Source organism: Xyrauchen texanus, chromosome 41, assembly GCF_025860055.1.
Source record: "Xyrauchen texanus isolate HMW12.3.18 chromosome 41, RBS_HiC_50CHRs, whole genome shotgun sequence".
Lineage (NCBI taxonomy): Eukaryota > Metazoa > Chordata > Actinopteri > Cypriniformes > Catostomidae > Xyrauchen > Xyrauchen texanus.
Genome location: NC_068316.1, coordinates 6,281,514 through 6,299,206, shown reverse-complemented (window position 1 = coordinate 6,299,206; position 17,693 = coordinate 6,281,514). Strand labels below are relative to the sequence as shown.

General features: G+C 36.9%; 1 protein-coding gene across 1 annotated transcript in view; it reads right to left on the bottom strand.

The window, feature by feature from the left end:
- dnah5l (dynein, axonemal, heavy chain 5 like) overlaps positions 1-17,693 on the bottom strand; it is a 95,929-nt gene that overhangs the window by 23,355 nt on the left and 54,881 nt on the right. Inside the window, exons 45-61 of the mRNA XM_052113512.1 lie at positions 17,019-17,213; positions 16,792-16,926; positions 13,600-13,789; positions 12,921-13,138; positions 11,581-11,892; positions 11,087-11,176; positions 9,157-9,393; positions 8,866-9,033; positions 7,504-7,710; positions 6,014-6,343; positions 5,115-5,321; positions 4,495-4,737; positions 3,686-3,840; positions 2,403-3,067; positions 1,815-2,095; positions 1,494-1,709; positions 181-348 (exon numbers count right to left, since the gene is read on the bottom strand). Of these exons, the coding sequence (XP_051969472.1) occupies positions 181-348; positions 1,494-1,709; positions 1,815-2,095; positions 2,403-3,067; positions 3,686-3,840; positions 4,495-4,737; positions 5,115-5,321; positions 6,014-6,343; positions 7,504-7,710; positions 8,866-9,033; positions 9,157-9,393; positions 11,087-11,176; positions 11,581-11,892; positions 12,921-13,138; positions 13,600-13,789; positions 16,792-16,926; positions 17,019-17,213 (4,017 nt within the window). The remainder of the gene's footprint in view (positions 1-180; positions 349-1,493; positions 1,710-1,814; positions 2,096-2,402; positions 3,068-3,685; positions 3,841-4,494; positions 4,738-5,114; positions 5,322-6,013; positions 6,344-7,503; positions 7,711-8,865; positions 9,034-9,156; positions 9,394-11,086; positions 11,177-11,580; positions 11,893-12,920; positions 13,139-13,599; positions 13,790-16,791; positions 16,927-17,018; positions 17,214-17,693) is intronic.

Sequence of the window (17,693 nt, the reverse complement as noted above, 5' to 3'; positions counted from 1 at the left end):
ACATGTCAAAATTGTTGGAAACATTATAGATTCTTTGCATTTACAACAAATTTAAATAGATTTTATGTCCTTTGTTTTTCAAGTGCTACTCCTCAAACAGACACTTTTGTACGTTTCAAATACCTCTTTAGTTATTAATAAATACACTACTCAAAGTGAGACTGCAGAATATGATATTACCTTTAGGGGCAGAACTTCCTTATTTATGCTATAGAAATCCACCATTGCCTTAATCCAGGAATAGAGTCCCGCTACATTACCACAGGTCTTCTTGACAGTTTCTAGGTTAAAATCATCCATAGCCATATATGGAGCAAGCAGCTCGACCGTCTCCTCTGTAATAGTGTCCTTTAAAAAATAACAAAAAGAAAATTGATGGTACAATAGTGTTGCATTATGAAAACATTTTAAATCAGAAATGTTAAATTTTTAATTCAGAACATCATTAATAGCCATATTAAGATTTAAACAAATAATCTGAAATTCACCACCACAATGCTACAGTGTTGTGCATGGATACAAGGGTTGTCTGAGTTGCTTTAAGCATATTGCTTTTCAGTTTTTAGGGGCTTCTGGATGGTTGTTAGGGGATTGTTGGTGAGATGGTTGCTTACTAGCTTACCCAAATGATCTCGATGGTATTCTAGTTTCTATATGGCTAAGGTCCATCCTTCAATATAAGTCTATGTGATTGTTTTTTTTATCCACTTTTTCATCCAGCAGATGAAAAAAGTGAATGCTTTGAAAAGCATCTGTAAACCTCTCCTCAATGATCGCATGATTCAAAATATAAGCCAAAGTGAAACAATTTGTGTATGGGTTTTTAAAAAAAGTCAGCTATTAATCAAGATGTCAAATCGTTGCTTGATTTCACTTCGAATGTGCAAACTATTTGACTTTGATGGCTGCATATATAACACACTGTCACACTGGCCTAAGGTTGCTCTAAACATGGATCATTACCAGGGCACTTTGTGTTCATCTCCCTACAGACGACACGCTTCCCCGCCAAACACGGAATTTTCCGGGTTTCCGTGTTTTAGGTGTTATACGGTAAGGAAGACCCCTCCGCATGTTTTGAAAGAGTACGCAACTCTTTGATCAAAGAAACAGACTGCGATCGTCTCAAACATGAAGAAGTGGAGTATGAGAAGCTCAAAATATCAGACATAAACATGCCTTTTTCTCAGCTTTTTGTCTGAAATGTTGTTTTTGACAAAACCTACCTCTGTTCAAGTCGCAATAAAAAAAGAACAAATGAAGATAAAATAAAATCGGTTTTTTTTGCCTAAAAGCAGAGGCCCAGATCTTTATTTTGATATATAGCATCTTCATATATTCATGGAAGAAAATATTCTGCGGGCCATTAAAGTTTAGCGAAAATCGTCAAAAACCCTGGCGGTGGCTGGCAACTTTTTTTTAAAAACGCTGGTGGTGAAAGAGTTAATGAAGACCTAAAGTGAGATTTGATTAATACCACAGTGTTGCCTGACCTTGTTGAAGTTCAACAGCATGCTGAGGAACCCTGTATTGTTCATCAGTTTGAGGGCTTCAGACCAGGAAGGTTTCACACAAGGTTTCTCAGGGTCCATGGTGACAGGATCTATCCGTCGCTGTAACAGCAGCAGCACGCAGTCCATGATTCGCATGATGAGATGTGGAGGCTTCCCCAGCTTACGCACTGTCGCAATGTCAGCAGGCTTTATAGTCTAGAAACCACATTTAAAATAAAGTTGGTGACATAAATTTATTTATGGTCTTAAAGTCAACATGAAATGGTCAAAGAAATCCATCTAGTGAATGTTAGCACCTACCTGCAGTGCAACCTCAGCTGCTTCTAATGCTGGTTTGGCTGCCTCTAGTTTGGTTTCAGCCACCTTTTTCTCCCCCTCTATTTCGTCAACAATGGCCTGGGCCTTGTCTTTCACCTTCTGTACCTGAGCCTTCACCTTTGCTGCGGCCTGTGCAATGACAGAGACCTCCTCCAGAACCCCATTTGCTTTCCGGGTGGCCACATCCAACACCTTCTCCTTCTCTGCTAGCTCTACAGACAGCTGATTAACGGACTGCTCTGCCTCCATGAGTCTCTCGAGACCTGTAGATGAGTTTGTAGGGTATCTCAAATAATCAGATGCTTTAGTGAAGTCAAGAAGGCTAAATTATCCATCCATCAATCCATCCATCCATCCATCCATCCATCCATCCATCCATCCATCTCTATCAACTGTATCTATCTGAATTGGTGTTTTGAAATGATCACAAGTACAACTCTCTAGACATAAATCTGACAGTGCAAATGCTGAAGAAACCAGACTGAGAGCATTGCCGCCCTTGTTTAATCCATATCATATAAAGGAAAAAAAAACTACAAAAACAAAATTAAAACAGACATAATTGCAAACCTGTGTTCATTCTGCTTGCCAGCATTCCCACATGCTCAATCTTCTCAGAGTAAACCGTCTGGTACCCCTTGATAAATGTCAAGTAGGATTTGGGGGTCACATAGGTCTGACGTCTAAAGCGCTGGAAATACTCTGTCGAGATCTCAGCCACCATATCCTGGAACATTCCCATTGTTTCTACAACACTCTTCTTCACCTCATCTGAACATTTGAGTGAATAGTTGGAGAGGAAGTGCTGAGCCACGGCCACCAAAGCATCTCGGGGCCAACGCTGGAACCAGTCAACAGTGCAGCCGGAAATGAGGCCGGGGAACTTCAGGGCCCGGGAACGCAATTTCTCACCAACCGGAGAGAAGCAAAGAGCCACATGTAGGTTACTGCGCACCCTGGACAGGAAGTAGTTGTAAAGATTGTCTATGGTTGGTGGGCAGCGTGGGAGATCCTTCTTCATGACGGGAATAAGACCCTGTGTTATCTCATCAACCTCGTCTCGAGCAAACAGGTTAGAAACTTCTCCAGATGCCAGCACGTTGTTCATGTACTCTAGAAAAGCTTCGTCTTTAATGTCGTTGTCTGTGAAGATGAAGGTGACACCCTTCCCTTCCAAACCTGCAATTCTGTACAGGGCTTTCAGGTCCTCAATAAGATTACTCACATTATATGTTCTGTAAGGAATTAAATTATGTTAAATCTGTTAAAAGATTATGTTTTGAGGATGAAAATATCATAATTTTAGTATCACAATGAAGTAAAAAGCTACTACATGGTACCAAAAATTTTGTAAAAATGGGTTCTCTGATTTAGGCCATTTACCCTGCTAAAAAAGACCAGCTTAACCAGCATGCAATTACAATGCTGGTTTAGGCTGGTATATGGTGGCTAGTGCTGGTTTGGTGCTGGTCTAGCTGGTGGAGCAGCATAGCCATGCTTTTCATCAGCAAAACCTAACAGGTGAAGCTGGTTGTCCAGCATGTTCTTTCTGATACAGCTGGTCAAGCCAGTTTAAAAGCCTGGTGGGGACACCTGCACATCAGCATCCCATGCTAGCGTACCAGCACCCAAAACACAACATAAGCAGGGCAGAGGTCGTTCAGACAGAAAACATTCTTCCATTAAACAAAGCTAGATGCAGTAGAGAAAATGGAACAAAATGCAGATGTCACAAGACGTGTCTTTAAATGTTGAAGTTCTTGTTACATCTTATATATGAATATTAATTTAACTTTATTTGTGTCTTTGAGAATAGCGGAATTCAAACATAAAAGCAGCTGTAGTGTACTCACCGTGTCATTGTTATCTGAAAGCTCTGGTATCCAGCTATGAAAGATGAAAGTCGGGTGAGGCTCTGTTTTCCAGAACCCCCAACTCCAACCAGCAGAGCATTACCTCGAGGTGTCCGGATTATCCGAGAGATCTTCATTAAGTGGATCATAGCGTCCTGTAAGACCAAAATGAGGCATGCTTGCAATTATCTGCTATTGATGATAAAATAGTATATCTCATAGCAGAGGGGAGGATCTCAGCTTTCTAATGACACCTAGACTGAGCTTCTAGTCCACTCGGGCCGAAATGTTGGATGAAACAATGGGGGTGGTGCATGAACTGAAAAATAGGCAGAATGCTATGGATGAGCACACCTGTGATGGCTGAGATCTGTTAGAGCACCACCTACATTTCAGATCTGCATTTTGTGATGGAAGGTTATAGATGAAAAAAAAAATCGTAGTACTTCCTGTAATCTAGTGGAATTAAATAATACTTTTTCCAGGGCGATAGAGTGGACAGAACCAGAAATAACATGCTTACAAAGTTAGGACCAAAAAGTCTTAAGACTTAAGATTGTAAACATATACAATATTATTTGTGACTATTTGGAGTTTAAGGGAGTTTTCTTCATATCAAAATACTTTCTTTCGATTTTGGGGTAATATATGACCCGAAGTTCATGACAGTTTTTGTGAGAATCACAAAAGAATAGTTTGTCAGTTATAATTTAACAATTCAAAAGCTATCAAAAATCATAAGTAATAAGGGTAAGTGCTGTTATTATTATAAAATAACTTGAGAAACATTAAAAATAAATTCTACCAACCTCAAAGAAGACCAGATCCATGGCTGCTCCTCTAACAGTTTCATTATACTGCTGTTGAAATACAGAGAGGCGTTCTGACAGGGCTTTGAAGGAGGGAATGGGCTCATAGATTTTCGGTGTCTCAGCCTCTGCATCTTCAGGTTCATCTCCAGTCATCTCTGGAGCGTCGCGCAGGAAGTCCACAAAATACTCTTCCCATGACCCACACTCCAAAATACCAGGACCATGATCCTTTTCTGTGATCTAAACCACATCAAAGCAGAAAATAAATTACACATTTAATATGGCTAAAACATGAGTACATTTATAACTGATAAAATTAATATGGATAATAATAATAAAATTTATAGTATACTGTTATTCCATTATATTCTCTGTTATATACATCATTAACCAGTATCACTTTCTTTCTTCTGTGGAGAACAAAAGGAGATGTAAGACAGAATGTTAGCCTAAGGTTTCATTCACTTTAATTGCATGTAAAAAGATACAACAAAAGTGAATGGTGACTGAGATGATCAATCCTTAACATTCAGTTTTTTATGTTCCATAGAAGAATGCAACTCATGTGGTTTGTGGGGGGGGGGGGGGTGTATCCCTTTAGGATTTACTTGACTCACCCTTTCCAAAATGTCATTGAATGTGTCTGTGTCCTTGTAATCGATGAAACGGTCTGCGATGACTCGTGAGCACTCGTGGCGGAACAGAGAGGCCAGCAGTTGAGGTGTCGAGCACACTTCTGCTCCCACAGTGAGAATGCCCTGCCATATCCTGCTAAGGTCACGCAGGTTAAAAATGTAGTGGAACTTTGCTGGGGAGGGCAGCATCTGAGAACAAAAATTTTAAGATAATATTATACTTTTCATCATGTTTTGGTAAAAACATTGTTTACTGCAGGGCTCTCTTTAAGGAATGATGTACACCAAGCAGGTCATTATCACAAAATAAACACAAACAGGGTGATCAGGAGTTTTAACTAAAGCTGAGCATTTTAATAGAGCTCACAGCTAACCTTGAAGCAGACTGACCACAAGAGAGAGCCATTCTCCAATCATTTGGACATTCTGATACTTTGGCCATATATATACATGTTCTTTATTAATAATCTTTAGCAATATTGTATTGTATATCTATATTCTTTCTCAGATTATCCTGTATCGATTCTGAATACTCATAATTAAGGTTTCAAAACAATTATGATTAATTTTGTTACTGGAAAACATATGGAGGAGAAAACATTACAGATACAGATATGTGCCCTATAGACGAATGCATATGAAACTGCATATTGGCTATAGCATGATGGTGTTTATGTAAAGAAAAACACGCAAGAGCCTTCAGCTACATTTGACAATCTTGCAGAAAAAAGACACGATGAATGGCAACAATCAAATATGTCTGTCTAGCCCTTGTTTACATAGAAATAAACAACTGGAAAACAGTACAAACAGAGGCAAAAACAAAGCTTGGGTTGAGCAGCCCTTTACACTTCAATAAGGACTTTTGAATATGGCAGTACCTTGGCTTTGACTGCCTGCCACACTCTCCTGGATGTGGGCACCATGGCAGCTGCCAGTGAGCACACCTCCTCTAAGAAACCTCTTTCCGGGCAGAAATAACCACTGGCCAATGTGGCGAAGATCTTATCTATGGAGGAGTTGGAGGGCAGAGTGCAGTTAAACACACTGAACTTGCGTTTGAGTCGCTGGGGGATGTCATTGCGGCCGCCACCGGGGTGGATCATAGCGGCCACCAGCTGTAGATCAACAACGGTGGTGAATTCACCAGGCCGCTCCAGGCAGTAAAAGCCTCCCTGCTCCATCAGCTGACGAACAATCTCGTTAGTGATCTGAGAGATGAAGAAAAAAAACAAAAAACACACACACACACAAAACAAGGAGGCTCAGTTAAGGCAAAATAAAAAAGATTGCTTGTTTAGAGTTGCTTTAACCTCAATCAGGAGGGGACATTTTTGCTCTCATCATAAAGGGTGGACTCATAGATACAGCATCATTCAAAAACAGAAGTTCTCAGTTACCGATGTCATTGTAAAAATGTTCTAAACTCAGTCAGTCATGATTAATTTAATCCGTAAGTGAAAGCATTCAATGACAAGGGATTAATGAGATCAAGCAAGAAATATTCGGCTGGTCATTTGAACTCAACATGGCGATGCTCATGAATATGCACAAAGCACCATAATTAAAATAAAGCAGCTTTTTCTCTTAGACTGGTATGAGTCATCTGATACTATTCTACTATTTCTATTTCATTCTGTTTAAAAGTTTAGCAATAGCAAAATAAAAAAACTGAGTGGACCTTTAAAACTTAAAGGCAAATATAAGCAATTCATGAAAAGGTGTGCAAAAAAGTCACACTCCATGAAAAATATTAATGAAAAAATTGTCGTGAGATATCTCACCCGTCTCAGTGACAGCTCTAGACTCTGTAAACAGCAAACAAAAATGTGTCCACGGTCATTGACGCTTTCTGCCTGTTAATCATTTTGCGCATTCTCGTAGCATTGTAGAGAATTATTTTTTTTGTATATGTTTACATTTTCAAGTTTAGAGAATTTTTATGCCATGCTGCTTATGACAGTTGTCGGTTGAGGGCACTATTTTACTGCTGTTGTTTTTGACAACTGTTTCTGCTCTATATCTGTCTCAATAAAAATAATTAGGTATCTTTGAAAATGCATGTTTTGGAAAGAGGGGGCCAGGCTAATCCAACTGCTCACTTTGTGGAAATTCTAGAATGGCTAAAATCGCTTACAGCACCTTTAACAAACTTCTTTTTGTGAAATGTTTTGCTTGAAATGTGTGATTGTGCTATTTCTCTTGAAAATAAATGGCAATTTGTTTGATATTTTATCTAATACAATGATAATCAGACATATTAAAGTGTGGATTAAGTGTCTAAATACTTTAAGGCCCAAAGTATGTTTATTTAGGGCTTTCAATGGATGCTTTTTGACCTTGACCAAAATAACAGCATTTGACACCTGACCTGATCGCCCCACTCATTGATAACTGGCATGTTGATGTCATCAATGAAGACAGTCATCTTCTTCCCTGCAGGAGGTCCATAGGTGGTGCCCATGCGTTTGTCTATGTAACTCTCAATGGTCTGCTGGAACATGCCAGGCTGGGTGGCAGAGGAGAAGTTCAGGCTTTTGCTTAAATATGTTTCTGGATCGTACTTGCTGGTGTAGCCCTGCAGAGAGGTTTGGATAACATGAATCACCCATTACTTAGATGCTTTCTCTTTAATAAATATATACTATACAAAAATATACACAGCAACCTAAAAATATGTTATTTTAAAATGTATAAATGAAATGGTTTTATAAAAGTCAAAATATAACTTAAAATGTCTAAATCAACCTGAATCAACCATTATGTTACTAATTTTGAACAGTTCAAGTAGAAATAGAAACGCAAGGTAACAACTGAAGGTTACTACTTTTTTAGAGCATAGTCATTAAAATGACTCGATCCACACTGAATTATTTTAATTTATTTTTTAGTTCAGTTAAAGGAATTTTCCAGGATCAATACATGGTAAGCTCAATAATTGACAGCACTTATGGCATAATATTGATTACCAAAAATCTGGATTCCAGTGAGGCACTTACAATGGAATTGAAGGGTGCCAATCAATAAACATCAAAATACTCACTATTTCAAAAGTATAGCCACAAGAAGTGTGTTAACATGATTTTAGAATGATAAAATCGCTTACTAAGTTCTTCTGTGTAAAGTTATCTGCAATTTTACAACTTTGTTGCTATGACAATATAATGTCAACACAACATAAAACCCTAAAATGACTGTAAAAATTAAACAATTTTACAGCTCAAATAATACATGAGTTTTAACATAAGAATTATGTGATTTTATAAAATTATATGCTTCACATTTCTGCCTTTAAACTGTCTAAAAATTGGCCCCATTCACTTCCATTGTAAGCGACTCACTTTAACATTAAAAAAAAAGGACGGACAAGTAGAAATAATTTTTTGTAGTAATCAACATCATGCCACAAATGCTGTCGATTGAGCACAACTTGTATTGAACCTGAAATAAACCATAAAATTGATCAGTCAAATCTTTGGACATATTATGATCTAAAGGCTTATGTTTTATTACTTGAATTTTTATTTGTTGACAAATATAAATTGTGCCTAAATATGTATTTCTTTACAAAAACTAAAATGTTATTTATTTTATTCTTTATGGATGAGTTGGAGTGTATACTGAAGGAAAATGCAAAATAGTGCAGACGAATGCAAAAATTAGTTAGGTGTGACTTGCTGCTTACTCTGCTGATAAAATAAAATAAAATGGATTATTTGAAAAAGACACACACCTTGATCATGACAGTCTTGGCAGTTCCCTGTTCACCAATGAGCAGGACAGCTTTGCCTTGTTTCATTATGGTTTGCATCAGGAAGTCGGTCCGTACATTGTCAACATTCGGTACAAGAATGGAGCCATAGTCAGGAACCATGTCTTTGGGATAGTGGTATTCTGGCACCTAATCATGATATTACAATCAAAATATATAATTAATTATAACTAATGACATGCCACAGCATGATCCATACATTATACAGAAATCACTGATTAATATTTGCGGTCATCAATAGCATGGTTTTACCCTTTTTGACCAAAGTTCCCATTGTCCACTCTCATTGACCACAAATTCAAATATAGTCTGTTCCTCCTGTGTGTTGGGCAGGTCCAGACTGGCAGAGTGCTTTTTAAGGAACGCTTCCATCTTGGCTCGATCATCCAGTTCCAGCAAAGCACCAACAGACCACATGACAGCAAATATGAAGAGACGGTTGATGTGAGCCGCTGTTAGGTGTTTCTCCTCAACAGCTGGCAACAGGCCCTGTAATTTCAGCATGGAAAACAAATAAAGAGCAGTGTGCTTTCAGTTGCATAGAAAAACATAATAAAGTCAAACAATTTCCATTCTATTGAAGACTGAAAACTTAAAACGATAGTTTGCCTAAAAATTACAATTCTACTGTTGCCCTCATGATTATTCATGATCATGTTGTTACCCATATGACTTATTTTCTTTCATAGAACACAAATGGTAATGTAAGGCAGAACGTAAGCCCCAGTCACCATTCAATTTTGATATAGGCTCAGTCACCATTGCATATTTTCCATAAAACGAAAGTGAAAATGTGGATTTTCATCATTATGTGAACTATCCCTTTGAACTTATAAAATGGATAGTTCTGACTCCAAAATGTGATTGATGAGCTACTAATCTGTTGTAAAATTATATACGAACACCTGTGATCACACATCAATTGAATTCTGTATTAATGTTACAAGTCTATTCTGTATATGAACAACATCCCCAACAGTTACAGTTATGCTAATGCATAGTACTTATTATTACCTATTATTGTTTAAAGGGGTCATGACATGAGAAACCAAATTTGCCTTGATCTTTTGGTATATAAGAGGTCTTTGTATCATTAAAACGTCCTGCAAGTTTAATATTTTAAGACGTCCTCCCCATTCTAAACGAATCATTTATTTAATCAAGCTCAAAATACAGCTCGTTCTGGATTCATGGTTAGAAGTGACGTAACGGTTAGAAGTGACGTACCAGCGTTTGCATATGACCGCCTCCAGCACAAGATAACTACGCTTTAAGCGCAAGACAACTACGCTCATTTCAGTATCGCCGTGCGCCTCACAAGTGTTCAGTCGATGGACAGCGAGCTCTGACAGAGACTACTTGTGCACAGGAAAATTACGATGCCACACAGATGTGCTGTTCCTGGCTGTGGTCAAACAAAACCTCTGAATAAGCTGCCGAAAGATCCAGGCGTCAGGGAAAAATGGATGCAGTTTATTTTTTGCGGACGTCCCAGTCACGGCAGTGTTAATTTAAGCGTTTGTTCTGTACATTTTAAGGATGACTGTTTTGAGAACAAATCTCAATATGATGCTGGCTTTGCCAGAAAACTGTTGCTCAAAGATAAGTCCGTGCCGACTATTCTGGGAACAATGACGACGCAAACTGTAAGTAATCTATTTTAAACTTTAAACTACTTTTTAAAGCGCAATTTCATTCATTATGAATAATCACAGTGTTTTTACTTAGTTTACTTGCATATTGTTCTGGCTGGGGGCGTCAATAATTGATACATAGGCACTGACGTTAGCCAATCATAACAGTGGGCGTTAACACTGAAGTCTTAAATGGAAAACGCCCCCAAAACAGACTGTTTGAATCAGAGGATGAGAAACAGGGTGGGAAAAGGTCATAAATCACTAGATTTTAAAAGTTTTTCTTAAAAAAAAATATATTAATACTATAATTGCACCTAAGGGAACATAATAATACAATAAAAAAACCCATGTCATGACCCCTTTAATGCAATTATTTTTAATAAATGATTAATAAATGAAAATATTTACTGAAAATTTTAGTTTTTAATCATACTGCTGTTGTCGTCACTCGAGGCAGTGTGTAAAAATTATTTTTTACCACTGTTTCCTGTGGCTAAATGCTTTATTGCATGATGCATGAAAATCATTGTTTCTTAGCAGTTTACCTGTAGTAGATCAATGGTCTGCTTGATGTACATACACTCCAGCAGCTGCATTTTGGGGGAAACTGCAGTGGAGATGAAATTCACCAGATCCTGTGGAGAACATAGATGATTAGCATGTGCAGGCAGACAAGAAGCATGTGAATTTAACGAAAAGGAAAATATAATGCAAAGGTTTTTTTTTTTTTTTAGTTTTTAGGTGTTAGTCATTGAATTGATATACAGTATATGTTCAAATCATATGTCAATAATCAGAGCTTTGAATGGTGTACAAAAATCCTCTCTGACCTTCCCCTAGGAAATGTACTCTTAAAACAATATATATATTTAAAAAAAATCAATGGATCTTTTCATATTAATAAACCACTTAACAGCACATGTGGCTTAAACGCTTTGCAAAGAAAGTTGTACAGGTGTGGAGCAAAATGCGGATGAGTAAACCATTTTTGGATGAATTACAATGCAGCCTTTACACTGCCTGCATGTCTAGCTGTCACCTGATAGACAGAGTTGAAAGAGGCTAGAAGAACATCAGCTTGTGTTGCTGGAATTTTCTGCAGCCAGGCTTTTAGTATGGGTTGCCAGTCCAGAACAGAGCAGCTCATGAAGACCATTCCATTGCGGGACACAGTGGCAGGAGATGCGTTGTCGATGTTGTGTGGCTCAAAAACCACCTTGCAATTTGGTGCCATTGGTATACGATCACCATTAGCAAGGGTAAGGGTCTTGTTGTCATCTAGGACAGAGTTGAGGTTTTCGATCCAGATTGCATCAACTGGGCCATCAAGAACAATCCATATGTGTTCGCCCTGTTGGATGTTTATCATAATGCAAATTAAATGCACATTTTGTTTGATACAAGTGAATGTCATGTGTAACAGGCTATTTAGTGGTACAGTATCTGAAACCAGACAAGAAAGACATACTATTCAATTGAAGTTGTGTCAATCTAATTGCCATTTCAAATCACTCATTACTCTGATTATATTTTGCAAGTCATATACTATAATTTATTCAAGCAATAAGAGTTGACCCCATGTTAAAGGATTGTTCTGGGTTTGATAAAAGTTGAGCTCAATCAACAGCATTTGTGACAAAAAAATAAAGTTGATTGGTGCAAAAAAATAAAGAAAAATGTTTGAATAGTCCCTCATTTAAATAAAAATAAAGAAAAATTGTGGTTACAGTAAGGCACTTAAAATTAAAGTGAATGGGGCCAGTCTATAACCATTTAAAAAAAAAAAATAATAATTTAAGTATAGCAACAAGATATAATCATGATACAGGTTAACATGGTTTTAGTGTGATAAAATCTGTGATTTACAAGGTTTACCAGATCACAAGGTTTCTGGTGTTATGTTGTCATGGCAACAAAGCTGTAATATTGAATATAACTTTACACAGATTAGATAAGAAATTTTATCACAAAGAAATAAAAGAGAAAATGCACCCTCGAGCGTTGATGCAATGGCATAGTGTGTTAAGATTGTGTAGGTGTGCTTTACCATGTGGATGACCCGGGTTTGAGTCCTCCCTTTGTCCCACTTTTCCCCATAATGTCTCCACTCTTAATAATATTCTGTAATACTTGTTATATTAATTAATAAAATTAATATAAACGTTGATTTCCTCACAGTGATTTGGTCACAGAGAAGGTCTAGGAATTGAGAAAAATGCTTGATCTGGGTAAAATTAACCATGGTTTTACTTTAGTAATGTTGTAGTGAACTCGTTTTTTGGGAGAAGTCATAGTATTAAGTTTGCACATGTAATGCAAATAGCTTCTGCCTAAAAAAGAAAGTTTTGCCAATAGTCATTAAGAGGTTCACCATCTCACCTTCTTGGCCTTCAGAGTTTTCCTCCACAGTGTAGAGAAGATACCATCTGTCCAGTCATTTGTGGCCACATCGAGGGTGCCAAACATCTGGGAGGCAGTGATAGCTTTGGGGTTCATCCTCATTTCTTTGTGAGGATTTCCACAGTCAGTCATGGCTTTCATTAGAGTATGGATGCATGTGCTCTTTCCGGTTCCACTGGGGCCAAGAGTCATCATACCTACACAAAGAGAAAAAACATATGACAAAATTGACAAAACATGCTGTGCCTCAAAATGATCTAGTCCATCTTATTAGTTGAATTTAGCTTGGGAATAATTTTAATAATTCAACAGCAATTTGTTTGTCTGATTATAATAGGAATGTTCTCAGCAGACTAGAACATTGCTTATCACAATCAACGACCTTTATCGCTTAATCTTTAAGGGAATACTTTTCCCAATAATTACAATTCTGTCCTCATTTACTTACCTACTGTACACTGTTACAAAACATCAGTCACCATTCACTTTCATTACATCTTTTTTACATATAATAAAAGTGAATGGTGACTGAGGCTAACATTCAGTGTAATATCTCTTTTTGAGTTTCCTTGAAGAAAAAAGGACATAAAGGTTTAAAACAACATGAGGGTGAGGAAATGATTAAATTAATGAAAAAATAAAATGGATGATTACTAACCATGTCTCACTCTTTGAGTCTCATAGAGTTGCACAAGTTTGAGAATCCAGGGTGGGTGTGCAATTAGTCCAGCCTCTTCAGCTTGTTTGGTGATAGCAGCTTCCAGCTCAGGGTAACCTGCTTTATCTAGATTGATGCCCGGAAACAGATCATTGATCAGACTCATGAACAGAGGCTCATCTTCATCCACCTGTATAGGGAAAGTGGTAGGAAGAGATGCAAATGTGACATTTATTCTCATGCTTGAAAGTTGTTTCAGAACAGTTTGGGATTAGGGCTGTCAATCGATTAAAAATTGTAATCGAATTAATTACATGGTGTCCCGATTAATTAATCGCGATTAATCGCATATACAAATATTTGCTGAGAAAGCCCCTCATATAACCATAATTCAATACATAATGATGAAATAATTATACATAGTTATCTTTAAATATTACAAAATTATATATATATATATATATATATATATATATATATATATATATATATATATATATATATATAAATATTCAGATAATTAAAAGAAGAGTTCATCATTAATAAGACAATACAAAAAGCGGCTTTAGAATACAATGTATTGTTTACTACCATATTACTGATCATAAGTCAATCATTGGGATACAGTTCACAGCAATCCATTTCACAAGTGAATTTGTCAATCAGTTGGAGATTTATTATGAGGGCTTGTTTAAGAGCCAGTCAATGAACAACTGCGTCAGATATTTTTTTTAAATATATTTTTTATACATAGTACACAATACTACAGATATATATTACAATAATGCCAAGACATTATATTCATTACATAGTGCAATGCTTTTCAATGCTTTGGAGTTGTTGGAGGTACAAAGAGTATTTAAATAATATATTTAAAAAAAATTCTCCAAAATACTACTGCGTGGACACATTCTCAAAAAAGATGATGGGTATAGTATATTTTCAATATTTTAGTATGTTTTTATATATCAAAATACATATATGAGTTTTCAGGCCTTTGTGTGACCCAGGAGAGAGCATATGAGGTTACTAAAAGTGTTGATGCTGCAGAGAACACAAAGAATGGTATATAACCTTGAAAAACAGGTGTATGAGCTAACAAAAACAAAATATGTATTTCTTCAAAGACAAAATGTGTTTCTATTGGTCAGCAGTGTCCTGGCATGTAACCTTGACGATATCACTTATCTCTTATACTTTTAAACAGTTATTATATGAATGGTGTATTGTAAACTGAATGTATGTTATCTTTGCAGCTGGTGTTTTGCTGCCATGATGTTTTGTCTTGATGAGCTAAAAATCTGTGGAGCTTGCATTTTCTTTCATTAATCAAATGATAATGTGAAGTTACCAGCTGATGTATGTTTTTTTTTTTAATAGATAAGCGGGGGATTTTCCACCAATATTTAATTAGTGAAGGAGATAAAACATATTGGTGGCAAGGTCAATAATCCCATTGGTCAGAGATAGTGGGTAAAAGATAGCAAAAAGGTATATAATTGAGAACTTAGGAGAATAATGTCAGAACGGACAGCTGGCCGGTCTCATGTTTGTTGGTGTTCAATAAACTACAACTTTGGCATCTGGAACTCAAGACTCCGAGAGTTTTCTTACAACTTAGAGAGATTCATCGCGATTTTCCACGACATGGGCAGATTTATCTAAAGCATTACAGAAGCAGCAAAGTGGATCTATTTCAGGGAGCATGTTTCTTAAATAAAGATTGACTGGGTAAAAATGGTGTAACAGTTTAAAGGATACCTCCTTAAACAGTAATTCAATATTTGTGAGGTAAAACCATACGATAGGGTGACCACCTGGCTATTGCTCTGTTGCAGGTCAGCAGACCTGATTTTGCGGGACAATGCGGGACACGAGGGAGAGATAACTTACTATTATTGTACTAGGTGAATAAATATTGATTTTATATTAGATGTATTTTTGCAGCGATGTTAAATGTTAATGACGACGCTGTGAATGTCACTCAGTTTGGCATAAGGTCTACGATACAAACTAATTTTAACAGCTCAGACCTACTCATTGTAAATATAATGAAGTGAAAATAATAATCTAATCGTTAAAAAGCACATTTCCAAATAAGCACATCAATTCCATTATTAAAGACTAGAAAGATTAAATGCGTTCTTACCAGATTTAGTGCATCTTGAATAAAATTTTTTTGTCTGATCTGGCTGCTTCGAGTAGGGCCTTCTCATTCATTATGACTGTAGAACTCCTGGCAAGTGTAGGTGTTCACTTTCACCAGGAGTTCACTTTTGATGAGGTCCACAGATCCTCAGTTCCTTGTCTCTGTCCACGCAGCGGTCATCAGTGAAAACAACCTCTCCACGAACACGTTGGTGACAGGAATGCTCAAAGCCAAAGATATCAGAGCTGTCATGTTTGGGGCACTGAAATGCTTCAGCAGAGCTGTCCGTGAATCTTCGGTGGCATACACTGCACTCTCCTTTTTTAGGGTCATCTGTAACTGTTTTAACCATGTATATATTTTCTCCAATTCTTTATTATATGAACAAAGACTTTTCTTCTCAGGAGCTCCGGATAGACCCATTTTTCTGTTGCAGTTTTTTTCCCCAGTGTTTTCCCGCTCTGGCAAGAAAAAAAGGCTGCGCTGCGCATGTTCAGTGATTTCTTATTAACTTTTTTTTATAGTGATTTTGTAATTAAAGGACGATGAAATAAAATTATGCCGAAATAATAATAAAGATAAATAATTATACAGGCAAAATTGAAATGCGGGACACTGCTTATGACTTGCGGGATGCGGAACAAAGCTCCCAATTTCGGGACTGGGTCACCCTACCATATGACCTGCGTCAGACATGCTTGTGTCGCGTCTCAGGTGAGTTGCGTCATAAAAAGGTCACTGTGTCAAGTTAAATATATTTTAATATAATATATTTTAATCCTCAATCTTTAAACACATATTGAGATCCCTTAGTTCGCATTTGAAACCTTAGTAACGCATATCTGTGTTGTTTTCTTCACTGTATAAACTGTGTGTTGCTCACACAGCTGAAATTTCACTTACTGCCCTCTGGAGTATACAGGTGGTACTACAAGCATGCGATTAAATGCGTTAATAATTTTAACGCGTTATTTTTTGTCTAATTAATCGCGCGTTATTAACGCGTTAACTCGACAGCCCTATTTGGGATATATCATAGTCACCAGTTTGGAGAGGTTCATGTCTCGGAGCACTCTCATAACCACAGTCTGCTCTGGCTCAGTTGGGTTGGATCTCTTCACAGCACCAAGAGTTCTCAAAACGGACAAGATGTTCCTCAAGCCAAAGTCATAGTGGACCTGTTGATTAATTAAAATTTATAAAAATTATTAACAAAATCGTAGCCACAAATGACCACATATTTTTTATCTTTAAAATGTATTCTGGTCACCTGTTTGGAAAGCTGCTCTTCACATAGTTTGTATAGGGTGTAAAATTTGCGACTGAGAACTTGATTATCACGAAAGCCTGCGCTGGCCAGTTTCACTCTCATGATGATGGCTCGGTCAGGTACCATCATGGCAACCGTGCGAAACTGAATTTTCAAGTTCTCTGGAAGCTCCTGTCGACCGGCATAACCTGGATTCTGTGATGTGAAAAGAGGAACATGATAGCAATTCAGTGATAGACAAAAAATATTAAAGAGCATGACTGAAAACTCAATATTGGAAGTAAATGCACTGGAAGTAAATTAGTAAATGGGCCATTTTTTTTGGAGAAGCTATTCATTTTATAAAAGCACTTACATTAATTCTTCTGTTAAAACTTGTATATTATTTGAGCTGTAACACTTTTTAAACTGTCCTTTTTATTGTTGTTTTAAGGTTTTTGTTGTTATGTTGTCACAGCAATAAAGGATAAAACTGTTCACAGAAAAGGTTAGTAAGCCATTTTATCACACTAAAATCATGTTAACAAGAATATTGTTTATATCTTGTGGCTATACTTTTGAAACTGCGTGTATTTTAACATTTATAAATTGGCACCTTTCACTTCCATTGTGAGTGCCTCACTGTAACCCATATTTTCTTTTTTTAATTTATTTTAAGAAAAGAAGGGACAAGTC